The 21,205-nt window shown below is 37.0% G+C and overlaps 1 protein-coding gene across 1 annotated transcript in view; it reads right to left on the bottom strand.

The window, feature by feature from the left end:
- The window catches only part of ano5a (anoctamin 5a), a 65,501-nt gene that overhangs the window by 35,692 nt on the left and 8,604 nt on the right, over positions 1-21,205 (bottom strand). Inside the window, exons 3-4 of the mRNA XM_067380579.1 lie at positions 5,453-5,560; positions 2,031-2,099 (exon numbers count right to left, since the gene is read on the bottom strand). Coding sequence (XP_067236680.1) covers positions 2,031-2,099; positions 5,453-5,560 — 177 coding nt within the window. The remainder of the gene's footprint in view (positions 1-2,030; positions 2,100-5,452; positions 5,561-21,205) is intronic.

Here is a 21,205-nt window from a genome sequence, read left to right on the forward strand (position 1 = left end):
ATCAGCACAATCATTCATGCTTCAGGACATGGGTGAACTGTTTTTTTTCTGTGGTTCAAAACTCAAATGTCCCCATCCCAATTCTTTGCCAAAATATCTCCTTGTGTAGAGCAGAAGAAAGTACTCAGGTTTGAAATTGAGGGTGAGTAAATGACGACAGAATTTGTATGCAAGTGTTTCATCATGAAGCTCACTGCCCTCTAATGCAGTGGTTCCCAAACTTTTTAGCATGGAGTACCCCCTGAAGGGATTACCATCCTTCTGCGTACCCCCTCTCTTCCACTTCGACTGCAGTCACACCTTTACCATTAAGCAACCATATTTGCCCCCTAAATTGATTTTCCAGTGCATTTTTTTACCTTTATGAATAACTTTATAAAATAAATAATGTTTTAAATTAAAAAAATGTTCAATAGAGAAATATATAATGATGGTAAAACGAAGTAAAACTTTTAAATATTAAACTAAAACCGCCAGTAGGTGGCAGCAAGTCACTGTTTTTATGAGTGAGTCATCGAGTCATTCATTCAGTAACAAAGCAAGTGGCTGTGAATGAATCACTGAATCATTGACTCTCACGAGTCGTTCAAAGCCACAGAATTGTTTTTGAAACACAGACGTGAGTTGTAGTTCTTCTGTGGTTTTCGTTAGAACTATTATTTCATTGCAAAATAGAGTAAATACTGACAGTACTGTGTTTAAAATGTACATTTTATTTTTTTACCTGTTGTATAATAATGTCACGTTTGCAGTCATGTGGATATTTGGGAACAATTATGCAATTCTTGCTCGTTATCATCATTAAATCAACATGTTCTCCAACCAATACGACCATATAGGTCGTTTGTCACTTCCCTGAAATACGACTCATAGGAGCGTTTACTAAAGTGGCGCCCTATCGACAACAGCACACTTTCATTTTAATTCATGAAATACGACCCATAGGAGCATTTGCTTTCATTTTAATGCATTGTTCCCTTTTATCTGCATCAGGTTTCGGGTTTCGCGTAGCTCAGCTGGTAGAGCATTGCAAGAACAATATGCAATCATGTTATTGTGGGTTCGATCCCAGGGAACACATGTGCTCATAAAGTGTAAATGCACTATAAATCACTAAGGTTAGGTTTAGGGATGGGGTAGGTGTAGTCATTAAAAAAATATATTTTTTTGTAAATGGAAATAGGAGAAATAGTGTAAAAAGTCCACACATTGCATTTAAATGAACATGCATTTTGATTGGTAATGACAGTCATACGTCATTTCATGACGACAGACGTAACACAACACTGTCATTATTTTTACGCCCACTAGAGGGCGCATGACTTCAAAACGTAAATATAGGTCGTAATATGGTGCTTAAAAAACGAACCTATAGGGCCGTTTTTTTTTTTTGGAGGACAGTCTGTGCATTAAATACAAGAACTCACACAAGGTATGTTTTTGTACCGGAGGAAGTTTCAGTCTTAAATCGAAATTAATCCATTATTTGTGTCTATATTTGTTCTTCATGCGAGTTAGTGCTGAATCCCCACTTTTACAAAGGTGCATTGTCGAGAACGACAGTAATTTAGCGCGATTTAAGGCAACAGATTCTGCACACAATCTATCATATGCATGCTGCTTGTGTGGACACAGTCATTTTTGACTGCAAATGATGAGGTAATTTTATTAAATGTGCTGGATTTATGACAATTTGGCAGTTAGAATTAGATGCTCGATTTTAATATTATTCTTAGGTAGAATTAAATGAACTACTCAGCATTTTGCGTACCCCCTTTTGTCACCTCACGTACCCCCAGGGGTACGCGTACCCCAGTTTGGCAAGCACTGCTCTAATGGATATCTGATGAAAAAATCCTTTAGATTGCACCCAGCTAAACAAATACAGTGAAATATATTGCTTATGATCAGACATTGCTGAAGCATAATGATCTAGTGCTGATGAATCAATATATTTATTTGTGAGATACAGTGAGAACTAATATCGATGTCCTGATAGGGCTTTTTAGTGGATTAAGTGTTTTACTCACAGATTTGTCCTCAGTCTCCAGGTCAAGTCCGGCTTTCTGTAAGTTAGCCTCAAACACCTTCCTTCGATCCTGCATGAAAGATCAATAACACATCTGACAATCAAAGATTTAAGCTTTTGGTGCAATACATACTATACATAGAACAAGAAGGGTCTCTGGTAACTATTTATGACAATATTATTTCTGTCTGCAGAGCTGTTTGTGTGCAATGTGTGTGTGAGTTCTTGCCCAGGCCTGGCAAAGCACATAATTTATGTTTATGGAATGTGGAAGTACACAAGACTCTGACGCTCATACACAGAGGTGTGAAACTTCACAAAGTAAGGGCTGAAAGCACAGGTGGAGTTTGGGGGTCCATCTGGAGGCCAAAGCTGAAAGCTTCTTACCATTGTTTAAGTGTGATTGTAACAAATAAAATTTATGTTTTATATTAGTGATATTGTGTTGGATAGAATTGTGTATTTCTAAGTAATTTTTCACTGTACTTAGTCTACTTTATTTTTGGACTGTTTTAAACTCTTTGCTGCGTTTTTCCCCTGCTAGCTGTGCATGAGAATCAAAATACAACTTTTTGATAGCCAGCAGACATATCACCCTGCAGCTCAAGACTGGATGCCCACTGAAGCCAAGCAGGGTTGAGCCTGGTCAGTACCAGGATGTGAGACTACATGGGAAAACTAGGTTGCTAGGTTGCTGTTGGAGGAGGTGTTAGTGAGGCCAGCAGGGGGTCTGTGTCGGTGTTAACGCCCCAGTATAATGATGGGGATACTATATGGTCAAAAAGCACTGTCCTTCAAATGAGACGTTAAACCGAGGTTCTGACTCTCTGTGGTCATTAAAAAAAGAGTAGGTCTCTGTCCATCATCATGGCCTCCTAATCATCCCTATATACTGATTGGCTTCATCACTCTGTCACCTCTCCACCAAGTAACTGGTTTGTGGTGGGCATTCTGGGCCAATATGGCTGCCATCGCATCATCCTGCTGGTGGTGGTTACTTACTCCATATGTAAAGCACTGTGAGAGCGCTTATGCTTTTTACAGAGAAAAGCGCTATATAAATGTAACAGTGCATTCACACCACCGCCATCGAGAGTGTCAAAGTGACAGGAAGTCATTAATTTTCAATGTGAGCCGGTGGCGAGCTCCGGCGGGAGCGGCGCGGCACATCTTGGATGGTGAGAGTGATGAGGAGAGTTGAAGTCAGGTCAACTTTATGACAATGAGCTATGAGCTATGAGAGGTCCTTGCTTGAAAGGATTCCGATTGGTTGCCACAACTTGTCATTTACTTTGACCCTCCCGCTGGCGGCGGTTTGAACGCACAGTACAGCGTTGTTGGCAGGGCAGCCAAAGCGAATTTTTACACTCTCGCAGGCGGCGATGTGATCGCACAGTAACAAGTTATTATTATTATTATTATTATTAATATTATTTTTATTATTATATTATTTTTGATTATTTATTCACAGAGATAAGAGTCGTCGTTATTTTCATTATTAAACACTTGCATTCTGTATAATGCATAAACACAACTTCATTCTTTATAAATCTCTCCAACAGTGTAGTGTTAGCCAGTTAGCCACAGAGCACAGCCTCAAACTCATTCAATATCAAATGTAAACACCCAGATAAATACAATACTCACACAATCCGACGCATACATTCAGTATGCATGACGAACATTTTGTAAAGATCCATTTTGAGGGTTATATTAGCTGTGTAAACTTTGTTTATGCTGTGATAGAGTCGAGAGCTCGGGAGGGGGCGGAGAGAGTGCGCGATTTAAAGGGGCCGCAACCTGAAATCGGCTCGTTTCTAAATATGCCTTAAAATAGGCAGTTAAAAAAATCGATGGGGTATTTTGAGCTGAAACTTCACAGACACATTCAGGGGACACCTTAGACTTATATTACATCTTTAAAAAAAAAAGTTCTAGGGCACCTTTAATTGATTTGAATGTGTACTAGTAGTACACTTTATATCTTAAAAGTGTATTTAAAAAAAATTATTTGCGGTCAATATGATATTAATGAAAAAAAAGGCCACTTATGCATACTTAAAAGAGAGTGTGCTTTCAAGACCAAAATGGTTGAATGTCAAAATTACAGTTTCAGTGCAGCTTCAAAGTGTTCTACACGATCCCAGATGAGAAATAAGGGTCTTATATAGAGAAACCATTGCTCATTTAAAAAAAAAAAAAAAATGCATTTTCACCATAAATGCTCATCTTGAACTAGCTCTCTTCTTCTTCTCTATTAGAATTCCGGCAGTATAGACACTGCTAAGTGTATTACTGCCCTCCACAGGTCAAAGTTTGGACTAAATTGTCATATACAATATGCTAGTGCAAGTATATAACAATTAGTTCAAACTTTGACCTGAGGAGGGCAGTAATACACTAATAGAATTCTAATAGAGAAGAAGAAGAAGAAGAAGAAGAAGAAGAAGAAGAAGAAGAAGAAGAAGAAGAAGAAGAAGAAGAAGAAGAAGAAGAAGAGAGCTAGTTCAAGATAAGCAAGATAAGCATTTTTTGAAAATGAGTGATGGTTTCTCTAGATAAGACCCTTATTCTTCGTCTGGGATCGTGTAAAACACTTTGAAGCTGCACTGAGGCTGTAATTTTGACCTTCAACCATTTGGAGGCCACTGAAGTCCACTATATGGAGAAAAATCCTGGAATGTTTTCATCAAAAACCTTTATTTCTTTTCAACTGAAGAGAGAAGGACATGGACATCTTGGATGACATGGGGGTGTGTAAATTATCAGTAAATTTTAATTTGAAAGTGAACTAATCCTTTAAGACACTTATTTTCTTAGGAACTTGGAATACACAACAACTAATTTGACTGGATTCGAGGAGTTTATGTGGGTGTAATAGAAATAGTAACAAATCCTTCTCTCATGGGTCAATTTGACCCCCATAGGAATGAAAGGGAAATGGGGGAAAATGGGATTTCTTTTCATTTGCCAAAAAAAAAATACAAAAAAATCTGGCACAATCCATAACAAACACACACACAAATCAAGGCATGAGACTATAGAACGTCCCCAATCCAGAACACACACACATATATGTATCTAGGATGATTATCAAGGATTTTTATGACAGCTAGTGTTATCGGCAGTGTGAAGAGATGTGCAGTACAGTCAAACAGACCTCAAACAGATCTATACTGAGATTAAACCACATTTGACCCATAGTTACATTTACTAAAAAAATTAATAAATAAATTCATAGGTGGCTTGCAGAAAGTCTAACTCAATGCTAATCAATATTTCTAAGGATTAGGACGTAGGACGAGTCATTGTTTTGTAGGATGACTATTCAGTTTACAAGTTAGCAATTTAAGCAAATGATCTCAGTTCACACAAGGAAGCCAAATGTTATTATATGAATAAATAACAGATTGGATAGCAAACCTGTTTCTTTTCTCCATCTTTGTCATCGATGTAAGACAGAACGAAATCGATCCTCCGTACGCCATCTCTGAAGTATACAGAATCCTTACTCTGCTGCTGCTTATCCACCTGCACAAACACAAAGAAGGTTTTTTAACATTTATTTGAACAAAGTCAAGCTTTTATACAAAGTACTGCAGCTTTATAAAGTTTTGTCTTTTCAAACAAGCATTAGAGTTAATTCATACATAATCATTTCAAGATACCCTATAAAATATCATCACCATAAAGGGTGCATAGAAACTTATCTATATTTAATGAGGGCTTATTCAGTAATACACATGACAGTCTTATAGCAACTTCAAAACTTCAAACCAATCCACAACAGTCTGTTGTCTAACTCCCACAAAAAAACAATACAAGCATCCTGCTGCACACAGGCTTCATGCGCGCATAAAACCTGAACAATACTTCAGCACAAGCTGCATGCTAAAGAAAAGCCACTTAAAGTGCAATCACATTGTTCTACAAATTTTCCCAGGCGAAATCCAGTCATTTCAATAGGAATCCACACAATCTGGAATTTGGTAAGATGAAAGATTTCTTCATGCAAATTTTGCAACAGGTTTAAGTTCATCACACAGACCAACAGAAAGCTATTTGCTTTTAAAGTGACTTCTATCTGACCTGTGCTTCATACATGGCTTGATACATTATTGACAATGGTCAATTATTGACCTTTTTTGGCCTGTGAAATTTCACTGCTGTGACCAAAACTTTAGTCAAAAGCATTTGTGTCTAAAGAACGGTTTAGGTTTTTTTATGTTTTAGTTTTATTTATTTGCACAAATATAAAATATATACAATAAAAAACAAAAGTACAATCCATATACTGTGCAGGGAGAGGCAAAAAACCCAAAGGGCTTATTTAAAGCCTCCACCTAAACAACAACAAACGATAGAAATCATCCATTTACTACAAACTAAAGCCTTGTTCATATTAAAAATTATATTTATGTAACAACAACAGTGGCGTCCACACCAATGGACAATGACATTCTGTTTATTACAGTATAAGTGTACGGCAGTTAGGGCTGGGCGATGTATCGAATGCTTTTTTCACGCGCATTTCTTCAGTAAAGCCGGTTCCCTGATTGCCGCTAAATCGCCATCACCTGCTTTCAAATGGAGCGGCATTTAATAGACAGAGCCGTAGTTCACTGATAAGACACGCAATATCGCGTTCAATATCGACGGCGATACATATCGATATTGAACGCGATATTGCGTGTCTTATCAGTGAACTACGGCTCTGTCTATTAAATGCCGCTCCATTTGAAAGCAGGTGATGGCGATTTAGTGGTAATCAGGGAACCGGCTTTACTGTCGAAATGCGCGTGACAAAAGCATTCGATACATCGCCCAGCCCTAACGGCAGTTTTATCATCTGTTGCTTTAAATGCTCAAGCTCTTTTCTTGAATGGCTGTCAATATTTTTAGCGTTCATCAAGCTGGAAAAAGTTGTTCTGAAAGTGTTTCCAATGGTATCATTTCTCTGCTTCATTATCGTTATAGTTGTGTGGAACATTTATAAAAACTTGTCATAGTTATTGTTGTAATAAACTTCATTGGTGTGAATGGGCCTCCACTTTTTTGAAAATAGGCTCATTTTCCAACACCCCCAGAGTTAAACAGTTGAGTTTTACTGTTTTCAAAACCATTCAGCAGATCTCCGGGTCTGGCAGTACCACTTTTAGCATAGCTTAGCATAGTTCATTGAATCTGATTAGACTGTTAGCATCTTTGTTAAAAAATGACCAAAGAGTTTCAATATTTTTCCTGTTCGTGTACTACATTGTGTACTAAGACCGACAGAAAATGAAAAGTTGTGATTTTCTAGGCTGATATGGCTAGGAACTATACTCTCATTCTGGCATAATAATCAAGAAATTTTGCTGCCGTACCATAGGTGCAGCAGTGCAATGATATTATGCAGCAGCTGTGATCCCCTGTTTGCAACCATGGAGACATTTGTGAGAGACGCTGCGTAATATCATTGCGCCTGCTGCACTCATGGTACGGCAGCAAAGTTCCTTGATTATTATGCCAGAATGAGAGTATAGTTCCTAGTAGACGATGCACGATATTGTAATCGTTGGCACTTCAGAATACCGTAAATAATAATTTATTACCAAGTTTTAATTTTTTATAAGGCAATTAAGAATACTTTACCCATCAATCATATAAAATGCACAACACCGCTGTATTCTGCATCAAAAGGACACGCGCTCAGATGTAAACAATCCCAACGTGCACGAGAAGGAGACGAGCTGAATGAAAGTGCGCATTCACTCTCTGACAACAGCGTGCAGTGGTTACCACGGAAACCATGCAAACAAAGTAACTGCGCTAGTGAAGTTTTTAAAATGCTTCAAACAGCCATTCATTTTTTTGTCATCTCAGTGTTGTTCATCACAGCACCAAATACTGAATACTTAAAAAAGACTTAAAAGGATATTTATTTTCAAACCTAAAAATGTTTATATTTTAATCTGGACTACAACATGCCCTAATGATTAGAAATGTTCTGATTATTTGTTATTGTTCAGTAAAACTTTGAAAACATACAGCTTCATTAGTTAACATGTTAATTCATTATCACTAAACTGACAATAAAAATACTTATAAAGTATTAATTATTATTAATTAATGTTAATTTCTTAGTTACTGTTTAATAACATTACTAAAATCAAAATAACTTATTTAATGGACCTGAGATAAAACTAATAATGATCAGTTGTGTTTCTAAACTAACATTAATAAAAAATAACAATTTCTATAACAAATGTAGCTATTGCTCATTCTTAGTTAATGCATTAAATAGAGTAAAGTGTTATCTGTTGTTCTTTATAGCCTAATTCTTTTGCATTTTAATCTGTTTGAAAATGTCTTTGTTGTTTTGTTTTATTACAAAAAGAGTTCTTAAACCTGTTAAACTATGACAAAAATGGTTTTGCAACTTATTTTAATATCGCAATAATACCGTATACCGTGATAAAAGCTTCATCAATTAATCGCAACATGAAAATTTGATACCGTCACATGCCGTCACAAGTTCCTAGCCATATCGGCCTAGAAAATCGCAACTTTAAATTTTCCGTCTGTCTTAGAACACGTTGTAACTACAGAAGAGTCAAGTTTTATATAGGAAAAATATCAAAACTCTTTGGTCATTTTTGAGTGAGATGCTAACGGTCTAATCAGATTCAATGAACTATGCTAAGCTATGCTAAAAGTGGTACTGCCAGACCCGGAGATTGGCTGAATGGATTGGAAAATGGTAAAACTTAACTGTCTAACTCTAGGGGAGTTGGAAAATGAGCCTATTTTCAAAAAAAAGTGGAGTGTTCCTTAAACATTAGCCCAAACCCTGATTAAAAACCCAACATTTATTTATTTGTTTTTCCCAATCATAAAGATCCCAAAAAGCATGTTTTTGTCATATTTTTGTTCATTTCTAGGGACAATTTTGTCTATAAACTATAGCTGAAATGTACACACATACCCACGTTACCAATTAACCTTGACACACAACGCATTTGTGTGCAAACCGAGTTCAAATCCCAGCTCATGGGTCTTTTCCATCACATCCCATCCCTCTCATTCTCTCCCACTTTGCTTCCTGCTCACTATTCATTATACTAATAAAGACAAAAACATTCAGTGATACTTAATAATTAGGTAGAATGGCAATCAGCATGAGACGGTGCAGCTCTCAACTCATAACCCTCTTCTTCCAAAGTATTGAATTATAAAGCAATGTGATTGCTGCCACCTACTGTTCAGGACAGTCTGATATAAAGATATAAACACTGAGGAAGGCCTTAGCAGACATACACATACTTTCTCAAAACCAGGCAAGTGTATTAAATGGCTTCCTTAAATCCTATTTTAATCTCAGTCCACGAGGTGCATGACAACACTGACCAGATCAGCCCTGATTTTCAACCTAAGCTGACACTGACATTGCACAAAGTTAAACAACTGCAGGCTATACTTTGAGCCAGGAAAATAACAGCAGTGCTGCTCCAGCCCTGTCAGTCTGCAGCTGTCCTCGAACAACTAAAAATAACTTACATGCACTGCATAACACAAACAAATTCGGCTGGCGACCACAAAGGCAGGCGGGGTGTAAAACACCTCTACATTCTCTCACGGCCATTTCCAGAGATGTGACCAAACATTTCGCTGAGGTTTATCCTGCAAACACCACTGATTTTCTTACGCCGTTCCTACAAACAAAACCTCCCGATGACTACCAGCAGTCTACGGCTAACACGTCCCTGCTAAAGTAATACACACCAGCATCCATTAGTAAAAACAATTACCAGCTGGCCATCTATAGTAATGTCACTGCTAATCAAATTCCCCAGAGATCCTCCTCCGTTATTCCACAAACAGCTGACGGAAGATGGAAGAAGGAGAGAAAAAACACTTTACCTCCAATCCGTTTATCAAGTGCTGCATCATTCACGATTCTAGGAGTCTCTAGAGGCAGAGACCACCTCCTGTCCAGCCCAGCAAATCGGACACATATATACACAAACACACACCCTGTAAAGCAGCCTTCCCTCAAGATACACACACGCCCAGTCATTAATAGAGCGGAAAGAGAGAGAGAGAGACAGAGAGCGAGAGAGAGCATGGGGGCTCACAGAGATGACATCATCATGCCAGCAGGGCGGACACCATCCTGATAATGTAATTATAATGTCAAACTGGATTTGAACTTCCCTGCTGAAAAATCAACCATTGCTGGTCACCAGCATAAGGGATGTTTAGCATGCTGGGATCAGCATGGGATGCTGGTCGCTGATCTCCAGCATGGGACGCAGGAGTACTGGTGGTGGACCAGCTACACCAGCTCAGTATTGCTTGAGAACAGCATGACTAGCTAATTAGACTAGTCCACCAGCTCTAACCAGCATAAACCAGCCTGGACCAACATGACTTCTGGACCCACATGACACAACATGACATGGACTTCATGCTGGTTTAAACTGTATTTGTCAGCAGAGATGCTCTAAAGAAAACACACTTAGGGCCAGATTTACTATCAGCTTTTTTGCACCGGCAAAAACTCTCTTTTGCCATTAAAAAACTACTGTCAGGATTTATAAAAGACAAAAAAGTGAAAAATTAGCATTCAAAAGGCGTGGACAAAGTTATTTTTGCAGCTGACCTTTAAGCATTTGTAGGAGTTTCCCTTTCAGACGCTAAATTTATGGGAGCGGGGTTTTTTAATGAATCACGCAAGGTGATTTACTAAAGTTTGCGCTAGTCAATTTACTGGTATTTGTGCCATTATTTATCGCCGAAAAGAAGCACTTGGTAGATTGTGCTGGTCATTATGGAAATGGTCCGGCTGCGTCTGTTTTCTTTACTGTGCATAATGGGCCTCATTCATGAAACACGAGCAGAACGAATTTGTGTGTAAATTTGTGTGTAAATCGTCCATAAAGCCATTCTGACGTAAATTTTCAGATTCATGGAAATGTTCATATTTTCAAAATGTTAGCTGGTATGAAAGAAATTTACACCTGCTCCCTACCACTTGTAGATGGTGCGTAAAACATTGAAACGTTCTGTGATCTTTTAGGCAAACTGAAGACACTGCATTTTGATGCACTATGTACCATATAATAATATTTCACAAGTTAATTTGCCCTGTCTTTTTTTTTACTGTTCAACTTTGGCTAAAACACAGCGCTCATCACTGTCACTTTTTACCCAGCCGTCCAATCACAGTGGAGGAGGGGCGGGACAAATACTACACGACCAACCCTCATACTTGTACAACGACTGAACAACAATGGAGAAGTTAATAGTTAATATTGTTGGTTACTGCATTTTTATATTCAGTGATATTCTTCAAAATAAAACACTAATAGCGATAAAGCGTCTCATCTGGAAAAATGCTGCGGGTGCAACACTAAACCCTAACCCTAACCAGCTGACCATTTTCATAAGAGCACCAGGCATTTTTTTTTCAGCTGGCTAAAAACGCTTTGGTAGACACGTTAATTAGGCATATGGCCTATTAGTCTCTTATGCATTTATACAATTTACTTGAGATGGGAATCTGGAAGATTCCACAGCGTTCCTGGACACGCAATTTGCGTAGTTGTAATTCATAGACGGGATATGCTAATTGTGAATGAGCGCGCCTTATTTATGAATGATTGGAATTCATTAACACACACATTTAACTATCAAATCTGATGTTTATGAAGGTGAGTTTTCGGGAAGGTCCGTTTTACGCGCTAATTCGACTCCAATCGGAGCTTTTATGGGATTCGCACTCTCATGCTAATTTGCCCTGTTTAGTAAATCTGGCCCCTAGTGTTATGGGTAGCTTTTGTTGTGTGGTAAGGTGTTCTGACATTGTGTCTACACTGGACTCCGTTGTCTGACCATTGCCAATCCATTTGTCCTTCATGTCAGAAGGCATGATCAAGGCACCTAACCCCAATCAACCAAGTGCCACAGCAAAAATGGCCGGATGTGTATGTGTGTTCACTATTCTCTACTCCTAATGTGTGTGCACTAACTTGGAAAGGTTGAATGCAGAGGACAAATTCTGAGTATGGGTTATCATACTTGGCTTTCACGTCTCACACACACACATGAATTGTCGTTTCGCATTGCGTCACATCCAGTGTAAACAGTATCGCTGATTTTAAATGGGTTCTGTTGTCTTTTGTCATGCCGCTCACGTTCAGTTTAGACACAGTGTTTTTAACATGTTACTTCGAGTTGCTCAGGCTTATTATTCATTTTAATCCAGTTTTAAATAAATGTTGATTTCATTTCTTGTTCTTTGTTCATTTCTATGTTGATTATTTAAATGATTTCAAACTTGAATTTGACTGTGTAAAGCACTTTTAATTACTATTGTGTATGAAATGTGCCTTACATGGTTTTTAGGGCTGCCCCCGACAAAAGAGTTTTCTATTCAACTAGTAGTCGTTCATTTAAGCCATACAGTCGACTAATCGTGCGTTTACATTAATAAGCCATAAATCATAATAACCAGCTTTTAATAATAAATACAGAAAAACAATATTATTATATTATATTAATATATTGTGAAATATTATTACAATTTAAAATTATGGTTTTCTATTTTAATACACTTTAAAATATAATTTATTTCTGTGATGCAATGCTGAATTTTCAGCATCATTAATCCAGTCTTCAGTGTCACATGATCCTTCAGAAATCATTATAATATGCTGATTTCTTATCAATGTTGGAAACAGTTGTGCTGCTTAATATTATTTTATAACCTGTGATACTTTTTCAGGATTCTTTGATGAATTAAAAAGTAAAAAAATATCAGCATTTATTTAAAATAGAAATCTTTTGTAACAATATGCACTACCGTTCAAAAGTTTGGGGTCAGTCTTTTTTTTTTCTTCTTTTTTTTTGAAAGAAATGAATACTTTTATTCAGCACGGATGTGTTATATTGATAAAAAGTGATAGTAAAGATTAATATTGATAGAAAAGATTTATATTTTGAATAAATGCTGTTCTTTTTAACCTTTTATTCATCAATGGATCCTGAAAAAAGTAGCACAGGTTCCAAAAAATATTAAGCAATATTATAAAAAATAATATAAATATATATAATATATAATATAAAAAATATTAAGCAATCGAAAACAACTGTTTTCAACATTGATAATAACTGAGTATCAAATCATCATGTTAGAATGATTTCTGAAGGATCATGTGACACTGAAGACTGGAGTAATGATGCTGAAAATTCACAGAAATAAATTATATTTTAAAGTATATTAAAATATAAAACCAAAATTTTAAATTGTAATAATATTTCACAATATTATTGTATTTTCTGTATTTATTATGAAATAAATGCAGCCTTAATGAGCATAAGAGACTTCAAAAACATTAAAAATAGTTTCCAAACCTTTGACTGGTAGTATATATATATATATATATATATATATATATATATATAAAAGATAACCTAATCAGCGCTCAAGCGCAAGCATAAAGCTTTCCACAGCGCACCGGCAAAAGTAATGATTATGAGTGTGAATGATTATAAGATCGCAGTTCCTAGCATCAGTCACTAATGCGCCTCTTGAGATCAGGGGAGTGAGGTTTACACACACAGCTCTTACTGGCCTACATCTGTTACACTATGCTGTTGATAATTGTTTTGAGTATTTTAATGCATTCTTTTGTGATTTCTACGGTACTCTGGGTGGCTGCAAGGGCGTTGCTATGTAGTTGCTGGGGTGTTCTGGATGGTTGCTATGACATTGCAATGGTATTGTGGGTAGTTGACAGGGCATTTCTACATGGTTGAAACGGTGTTGCTACTGTAGGTGGCAGCTACGGCATTGTAAAGTAGATGCTCAGGTGGTTGTCAGAGAGTTTCTGTGTAGTTATAGGTGTTTTTACCATGTTGCTATGCTGTTGTGAAGGTAGTCTGGGTGGTTGTTGGGGCGTTCCTATGGTGTTCTTGCATACTGGCCAAATTTAAAAGAGCCCTCAAGGCTATGTTATTCTGGTCTCTAAAAGGCTTAAGTCCCTTCTTCAATGTAAATCTAAATCTGAGCAGTGAAAGAGTATCGACTAAGCAATGACGTTTTCCACATGTTCTCTCTGCTGTCATTTGCATGCCAAGCTTAAAACCCATTAACAGATCGTGACATTTTCCAAAAGGACTAACCTCAGCATTAGAAAGTTACAATTGCATGTAAATAATCAGGCGTATCTGAGGACTTTCCATCTGATTGACATCTGTCTTGTACTTTCCTAATGTTTTTGTTTTTCCCAATTTGGCAAATTCTGTACAGTCAATATCATTGACAGTCTGTACACATTTATTTCTGCTGTGGTGTGGATAACAAAAATGTAGTTTTTGCATGAACTGCCCCTTTAAGTGAGATGTAGCCTGATCCCTTTCTAAACAAATCTCACTCGCACACACACACACAGACATACACTTCTATACAAACATTGTCTAATTAACATCCTGCTGTCTCTTTACTGTAAGCAGGAATATGTTTGCCCTGGCAGGGCAGCTGCTGTTCTTTCACTACAGGTCTCTCCCTCTTTCATTTACTATAATTACAAGTTGAAGATGAGGCATATGAACATACGTTAGAAAGCAGTCAATAATAACCATACACTCCTACACTGACATATAGAATAAGTATATGCGTGGTTAGGTAAATCAGGCCGGCACAGAGTGAGCTGCAGAGCCTTCAGCCACTAAAAACAGCATCTCCAACACAGATATATAATCATGTAACATGATACAATTAAAGACTCAGACTCTATAAAAAACACAGCTAATGAACATGCTGCTTTTATGTTCACAGACACATGTTATCATACAGGGAAAGAAACATAGTGGTTAACATCTCAACAAATGGGTTAAAGATTTCAAGGTCTCCCTTCTGTGATCTCCTTTTCTGTTTCTCAGAAACTTTCCTCTAATGCTTTAAAATGCTGCTTTCATAATCAGCACTAAACATAATTTATTAATGCTGTAATGCAGGCTTGGAGCTCACAAACCCTTAAATCAACGACATTGTTCATTATGAAATTGACCCTTCGCCGGGAGTTTATTGACAAGCGATCTAACCAGTCAGAACGCAGAATCCCCCATTTAGTCCGACAAAGCAGTCAGGAGTTAAAGGTGCCGTAGAAAGTCTTTTCAAAAGATGTAATATAAGTCTAAGGTGTCTCCTGAATGTGTGTTAAGTTTCAGCTCAAAATCGGTAAAAAAATCTGGATCGGTACTTTCGCCTATGTCACGCGTGACCTTTCCAAAATGATTACGTAATGCGTGGCGAATTGCAGAGCAGTGCAAGACGAGCATTTCTGGTTAAAAAGTATACATTTTATTTTTTTTTAGAAAATGACCAATCGTTTTGCTAGATTTGCTTGGGATTGTGTAGAGCCCTTTGAAGCTGCATTGAAACTGCAATTAGGACCTTCAACCCGTTGGTAACTGTTGAAGTCCACTATATGGAGAAAAATCCTGCAATGTTTTGCTCAAAAACATTCTTTCTGAAGAAAGAAAGACAAACATCTTGGATGACATGGGGGTGAGTAAATTTTCAGGAAATTTCAATTCTGAAATGAACTATAACCCAGCTATTTTTAAGATTGTAGCTTGCACCCCCATTCAAGAATTTCATCATCCAGCAGGCAAAAGCAGTTAGAAAAGTCATGGCACACTGCAGGACGCATTACAACCTGACATTTAATACTCAGGGTAAGTAATTTAAACAAGCCGTAATCATAAGTATCACCACTTAACACTACTGTTTTTTCACAATCCAATACATACAGTCAGATAAAATCAGGTCTACACTTCATTATTTCCCTTTCACACAACCATAAGTCACATTACATGTTGCCATGCATTTCATGTTGTTCTTTACAACACAGTAGCTTAATAAAATCTAATAAGATCATATGCAAGATGCTCACTCAAAGCAAGCACACACATACACACAGTTCAGCCCTCTTTACCGTGGCGTACCCTGGAGCGATACTTCAGAAATAAAGCTCTCTTTCTCCAGATCTGTGGATGAATTGAGCGGGTTGTGAGGTTAATGACACTGGAATACACACACTAACAAACACAGAGCACACAAATGTCAACGCCTGGCCTATTCACACTACACAATAAACCATGCGGGCGAAAGTCCATTTGATGTTCATCTGTTACTAATTTATTTCAGAATGCTTTATTGTAATAATGAAGCCAGAAAAATAATCTGATAGCATGTTATCAAGAGCAATATAGTAATATTATTCCAATTCTATGAATTAAGTTACAAGAACAAAGATTCTCTTATTTGCATGAAGCCTTTGGTTTTAGAAGTCATCAACAAAGCCAGAGTGAACGGCTCATCACTATGAGTATTTAAAGTAACAGGACATGCAAACACTCTGGTTGTGAGTAGAGAAAAGCATAATATTAATTGCCTATCCTTGTTATGCATGTGGCTTTTTTAAAAAGAGGCCATAGTGTTTATTGTTTATTAAAACATTAAGATTGTAAACTGTTTAAAATTAAATCAAATTAATTATATCATAATCTGATTAATTAAAATTAAATTAATTTATCAACACTTGATGAGAAAAGCCCTGCAAAGTGGACAATTCCTTCACAGATACATGTACATGATATTATTTGTACATTAATTTATTGTGGAATCTGTGTAAAGTATTGAATATACATGACAAAAAAAATGGCTTTAGAAGTCAGAACATTATTTCTTCATATCACTGAACATACAACTATCACTGGCCTACAGTTCACAATCGACCTTTAAAAATCTGCTCTTTTATTACATTAAAGGATTAGTTCACTTCAGAATTCAAATTTCCTGATAATTTACCCAAATGTCAGTTTCAGTGCAGCTTCAAAGGGCTTTAAACGATACCAGACGAGGAATAAGGGTCTTATCTAGCGAAACGATTGGGCATATTCTAAAATAAATAAAAATGTATATACTTTTTAACCACAAATGCTCATCTTGCACTGCTCTGCGATGCGCCACGCATTACATAATCATGTTGGTCACACGTGACATAGGCGGAAGTACTAAGAAATCTCATTTTCCCCTCCAACTTCAAAATTATCCAACATCGTTGTTTTACCTTTTTTTGTAATGGCAGACTTAGTCTTTGCACGTTCGCTTTGAAAACATTCTTTCAGTACTTCCACCTACATAGTTTTATGTAAGCGTGACATGCTTACATAAAACATGGTGTATTGCAGAGCAGTGCAAGATGAGCATTTGTTGTTAAAAAGTATATACATTTTTAATTTTTTAGAAAATGACTGATTGTTTCGCTTGAAAAGACCCTTATTCCTTATCTGGGATCTTGTAGAACCCTTTGAAGCTGCACTGAAACTGCAATTTGGACCTTCAACCCGTTGGTAACTTCTGAAGTCTTCTATATGGAGAAAAATCCTGGAATGTTTTCATCAAAAACCTTAATTTCTTTTCATCTGAAGAAAGAAAGACATAAACATCTTGGATGACATGGGGGTGAGTAAATTATCAGGACATTTTAATTCTGAGGTGAACTATAATCCTTTAATGCTTTTTTATTCTTCATGTTAAAAGCGCTACTCACTTATAATTAATTCTGCTAAGTTATTGTGATGACTGGATAGCCTATTAAATATATATATGAAATATTAGATGAGTTAACAATATGATCAAATGTGTTTTCCATGATAGCTCCTTTAACTCACAAACTCACACAAACACAAACACATTCCCTTCTTACCCCCATGAAGCTGGTGAGGTGCTGCTGTGGTTCAGTGTGTTCTGTCTCACACTGTTCACATACAATCACTGAAGAATGACTCGAGCAAACAGACACAGAGCTTGTGCATTCAGAGACAACACTCACCATTGACTACAGAGACAGGAAGAGAAACAGAACAGAGAGGAGAGAAAGGGTGGCAGTCTAAGATGAGCACCAGAGAGTGCTTATCTTCACTCAGTCTAAGAATGGCAGATTCAAAAAGTGAATCCATAAAAACATAAAAAGGCCAAGAAATAGCTAGAGAAGGGTGGTGGACAGATAACAATTAAGATAAAGTGAACTTCAGTCTTTCCTGATGACATCAGCAAAACTCAAAGTATTTCATCAGAGTCTGAGAGGAAATTAGTGTCTGGAACAATAACAATAACAATTCAAAAACTCTTATTTATACACCCTAATGTTGTTCAAAACCTGTATGATTTTATTTCTTCCGTGGAACACAAACTGAGAAACTTTTTAAGAATGTTCATTTTTCTCTTTTCCGTGCAATTTATGAGTTCACACTTACAAATAATCAGATAGAGTAAAGAGTATTCGTATTTGGTGTGCTGTCTGAGGGGAGGCTCTGAGCTCGGAATGTGGCCTGAACCTACAGTACTCCCCCCTTTCCCTGGCTGGGATAGGAACCAGCCAAGGGTGAGGAGTCGGGGTGATGGAAGGATGCAAAAACTGTCGAAGAACATATGTGACTTGGCTATGTATGTATATATAGGCCTCCTCTTGTACTGATTAGATAGATCATTTGAATATGTCCCTCCGTAACTTTGTTAATAATTAAAAGTGAATGGAAACTGGGGGACTGTTAAGCTCCAAAAATGACAAAAAAGCACCATAAAAGTATCAGAAAAGTAGTCCATTTAACTAATATTCCAAGTCTTTTGAAGTCTTAAGATAACTATTTAATGTAAATATTTATTCACATTATTTACTGAAAATTTTCCCCTCTCCTTCATGAATTTGCATATTCAAACTCAGCGTGTAATGATCAATTATGCGACATTAGTATCAGCAGGCACTTTTTCACTGTCGGGCCAGCGTGAACAAGAACTAACAACGTGCCGGGTGGGGCCAGTAGCCTTGCGAGACCAAAATCAAGCTGCGTTTCCACTATTGGACCAGTAGCCTGTCTCAATGGCCAAAATCAACGCCAAAATGAATCTGCAGCAGTCAGGTGGTACAGGTCAGTGCTCTCTGCTGTCACTTTTGTTTGTTCCCTACTGTACGCGTACATGTGGTTTGGAGACTCTCTGAAGGAATGGATCTTATGCTTTCAAAGCTAGCTTGCTATTTCTAACCTCTCCGAAAATTACCTACCCTACCTTTAAGACTTCAGAATTGATATTTGACCAATGATTTATAATAAAAATGTTACACTGACAGTAATTTGTCTAAATTCTTCAAGCGGTCTCTGGTATTTTTCATAATCATCAGTATATTTATTATAGCAAAGGTTAGCATAAGTGGCATTTAGCATCTCATATAAATATATTCATAAATGTATATATATCCCATTGGATCGCAATCAGAAGTTATTTCAGACACTCTGTGGTGCTGAAAGTGAGTTTTAAGCTAAAAAAATAGTTTAAAATGTTTTAAATGTTGAGGTTAGCTGGTAGCCTGATATAATAACATGGGAAATTAGCAGGGGTGTTGACCACTCCTCGAGCCTCAGTTGGCCCGCTTTGGACCAATGTATTTGGTGAGCCATAAATCCCTGGCCTTTGGCCCCAAGGAAGCACAGATGAGGCCCAATCAACCCCCAGAAGTGACAGTGGAACGCGACTAGCCCTGACGCAAACTACCACACTCGCTTTTGGCCCGACAGTGGAAACATGGCTACTGAGGTCAAATCTGACACAACATGTCATGCCAGGTCTGAATACACACAAGTGTGAATGAGATTTGAGAGCAGTGAAAGAGGGGAAAAATTGAAAATACTGTTCAGATTTTTTACATGACTTCAGTCGTATGGACTTTAAAGGGATATTTCACCCAAAAATTAAAATTTTGTCATCATTTACTCAGTCTCACGTTGTTCTAAACCTGTATGTTAATAAATATTTTTCTTTCAAAAAAAAAAACAAAAAAAAACAATCACTTCAACTTCAGAAGGCCTTGAGGTGTATGGATTATTTTTATGATGGCTGGATGCACTTTTTTGGACTTCAAAATCAGGAGCGCCATTCACTCCCATTATAAAGCTTGGATATTTTTAGATTGTGTTCATCTGAAAGAAGAAAGTCATATACACCTAGGATGGTTTGAGGGTGAGTAAATCATGGGATAATTTTCATTTTTGGATGAACTATCCCTTTAAGATACTTTTATGGTGCTGTTTTGTTATTTTTGAGCCCCAGTCACTTTCACTGTATGCAGCGTGAACTTTCTGTGAAACTTCATACGGGTTTGAACCAACATGCTGGTGTGACAGAATTTTCATCTTTGGGTGAAAGATCAAGTCCACAACAATTTGTTTTACTGCTAAAACAGAGGCACAATGAACATATCTGTAAACCACAACAAAAATTAACACAACTGCAGGCACAATGGAAGGTCTTTGGGAACAGGTACAAGTTATTTTTCATATGCAAATTAAATGGATGTGCATGAAGAAAGGTGAGCTGATTTGAATGAATGTGTCACGATGAGAGAACACCTGTCTAGGCAAACACAAACTGACCACTGAGCTTTAATATGAGCTAATAAAGTATATGTGGATATGTATGAGTTTCCATGCACTGTGTTATTAATGAACATAAACAACTCTTTATTAATGCATTGTAATGTGACAAAACACACTTTGTTCGCAGGACATATATAAATGCATTCCTTTGACAATCACTCTATTGAGTCACAGCATGTCTATTTATATATTTATCTCAACAAAGGAGGGTTTTTTTTAATAGTTTTTTAATAACGCATAACTAACTTATGAAATAACCTGCTATATGATACCTATTTCTGATTTCTATAGAGTTGGCTGAACAATCAATGCCCTGAAAAACCCTACAAAATTGAGATTTTAAAATTGAGATTTTAAACAATGCTAGTGTGTTTTGGGTGGTTAATGAGGGTTGTTAGCTAGCTGCTATGCGGTTACTAGGGGTTCCTTACTCGCCCAAATCTCAATTCTCTCTTTAACATTTAAGGCTATGATATTCTTTTATCTGCTAGTGAGATATGGTTACACCATAGAGCAATGAAGGATTTCCCTGCTGAAAACACGCCTGCTGTGTTCCCAACAGGCTTCTTGACTAGCTTAAAGTCGTTCCATACCTGTAAAACCTTTGCTAATCTTCGGAACGCAAATTAGGATATTTTATTAACATTATAAAGCAACGAGAATATTTTTGGTGCGCCAAAAAAAACAAAA

Source organism: Chanodichthys erythropterus, chromosome 24, assembly GCF_024489055.1.
Source record: "Chanodichthys erythropterus isolate Z2021 chromosome 24, ASM2448905v1, whole genome shotgun sequence".
Taxonomy (NCBI): Eukaryota; Metazoa; Chordata; class Actinopteri; order Cypriniformes; family Xenocyprididae; genus Chanodichthys; species Chanodichthys erythropterus.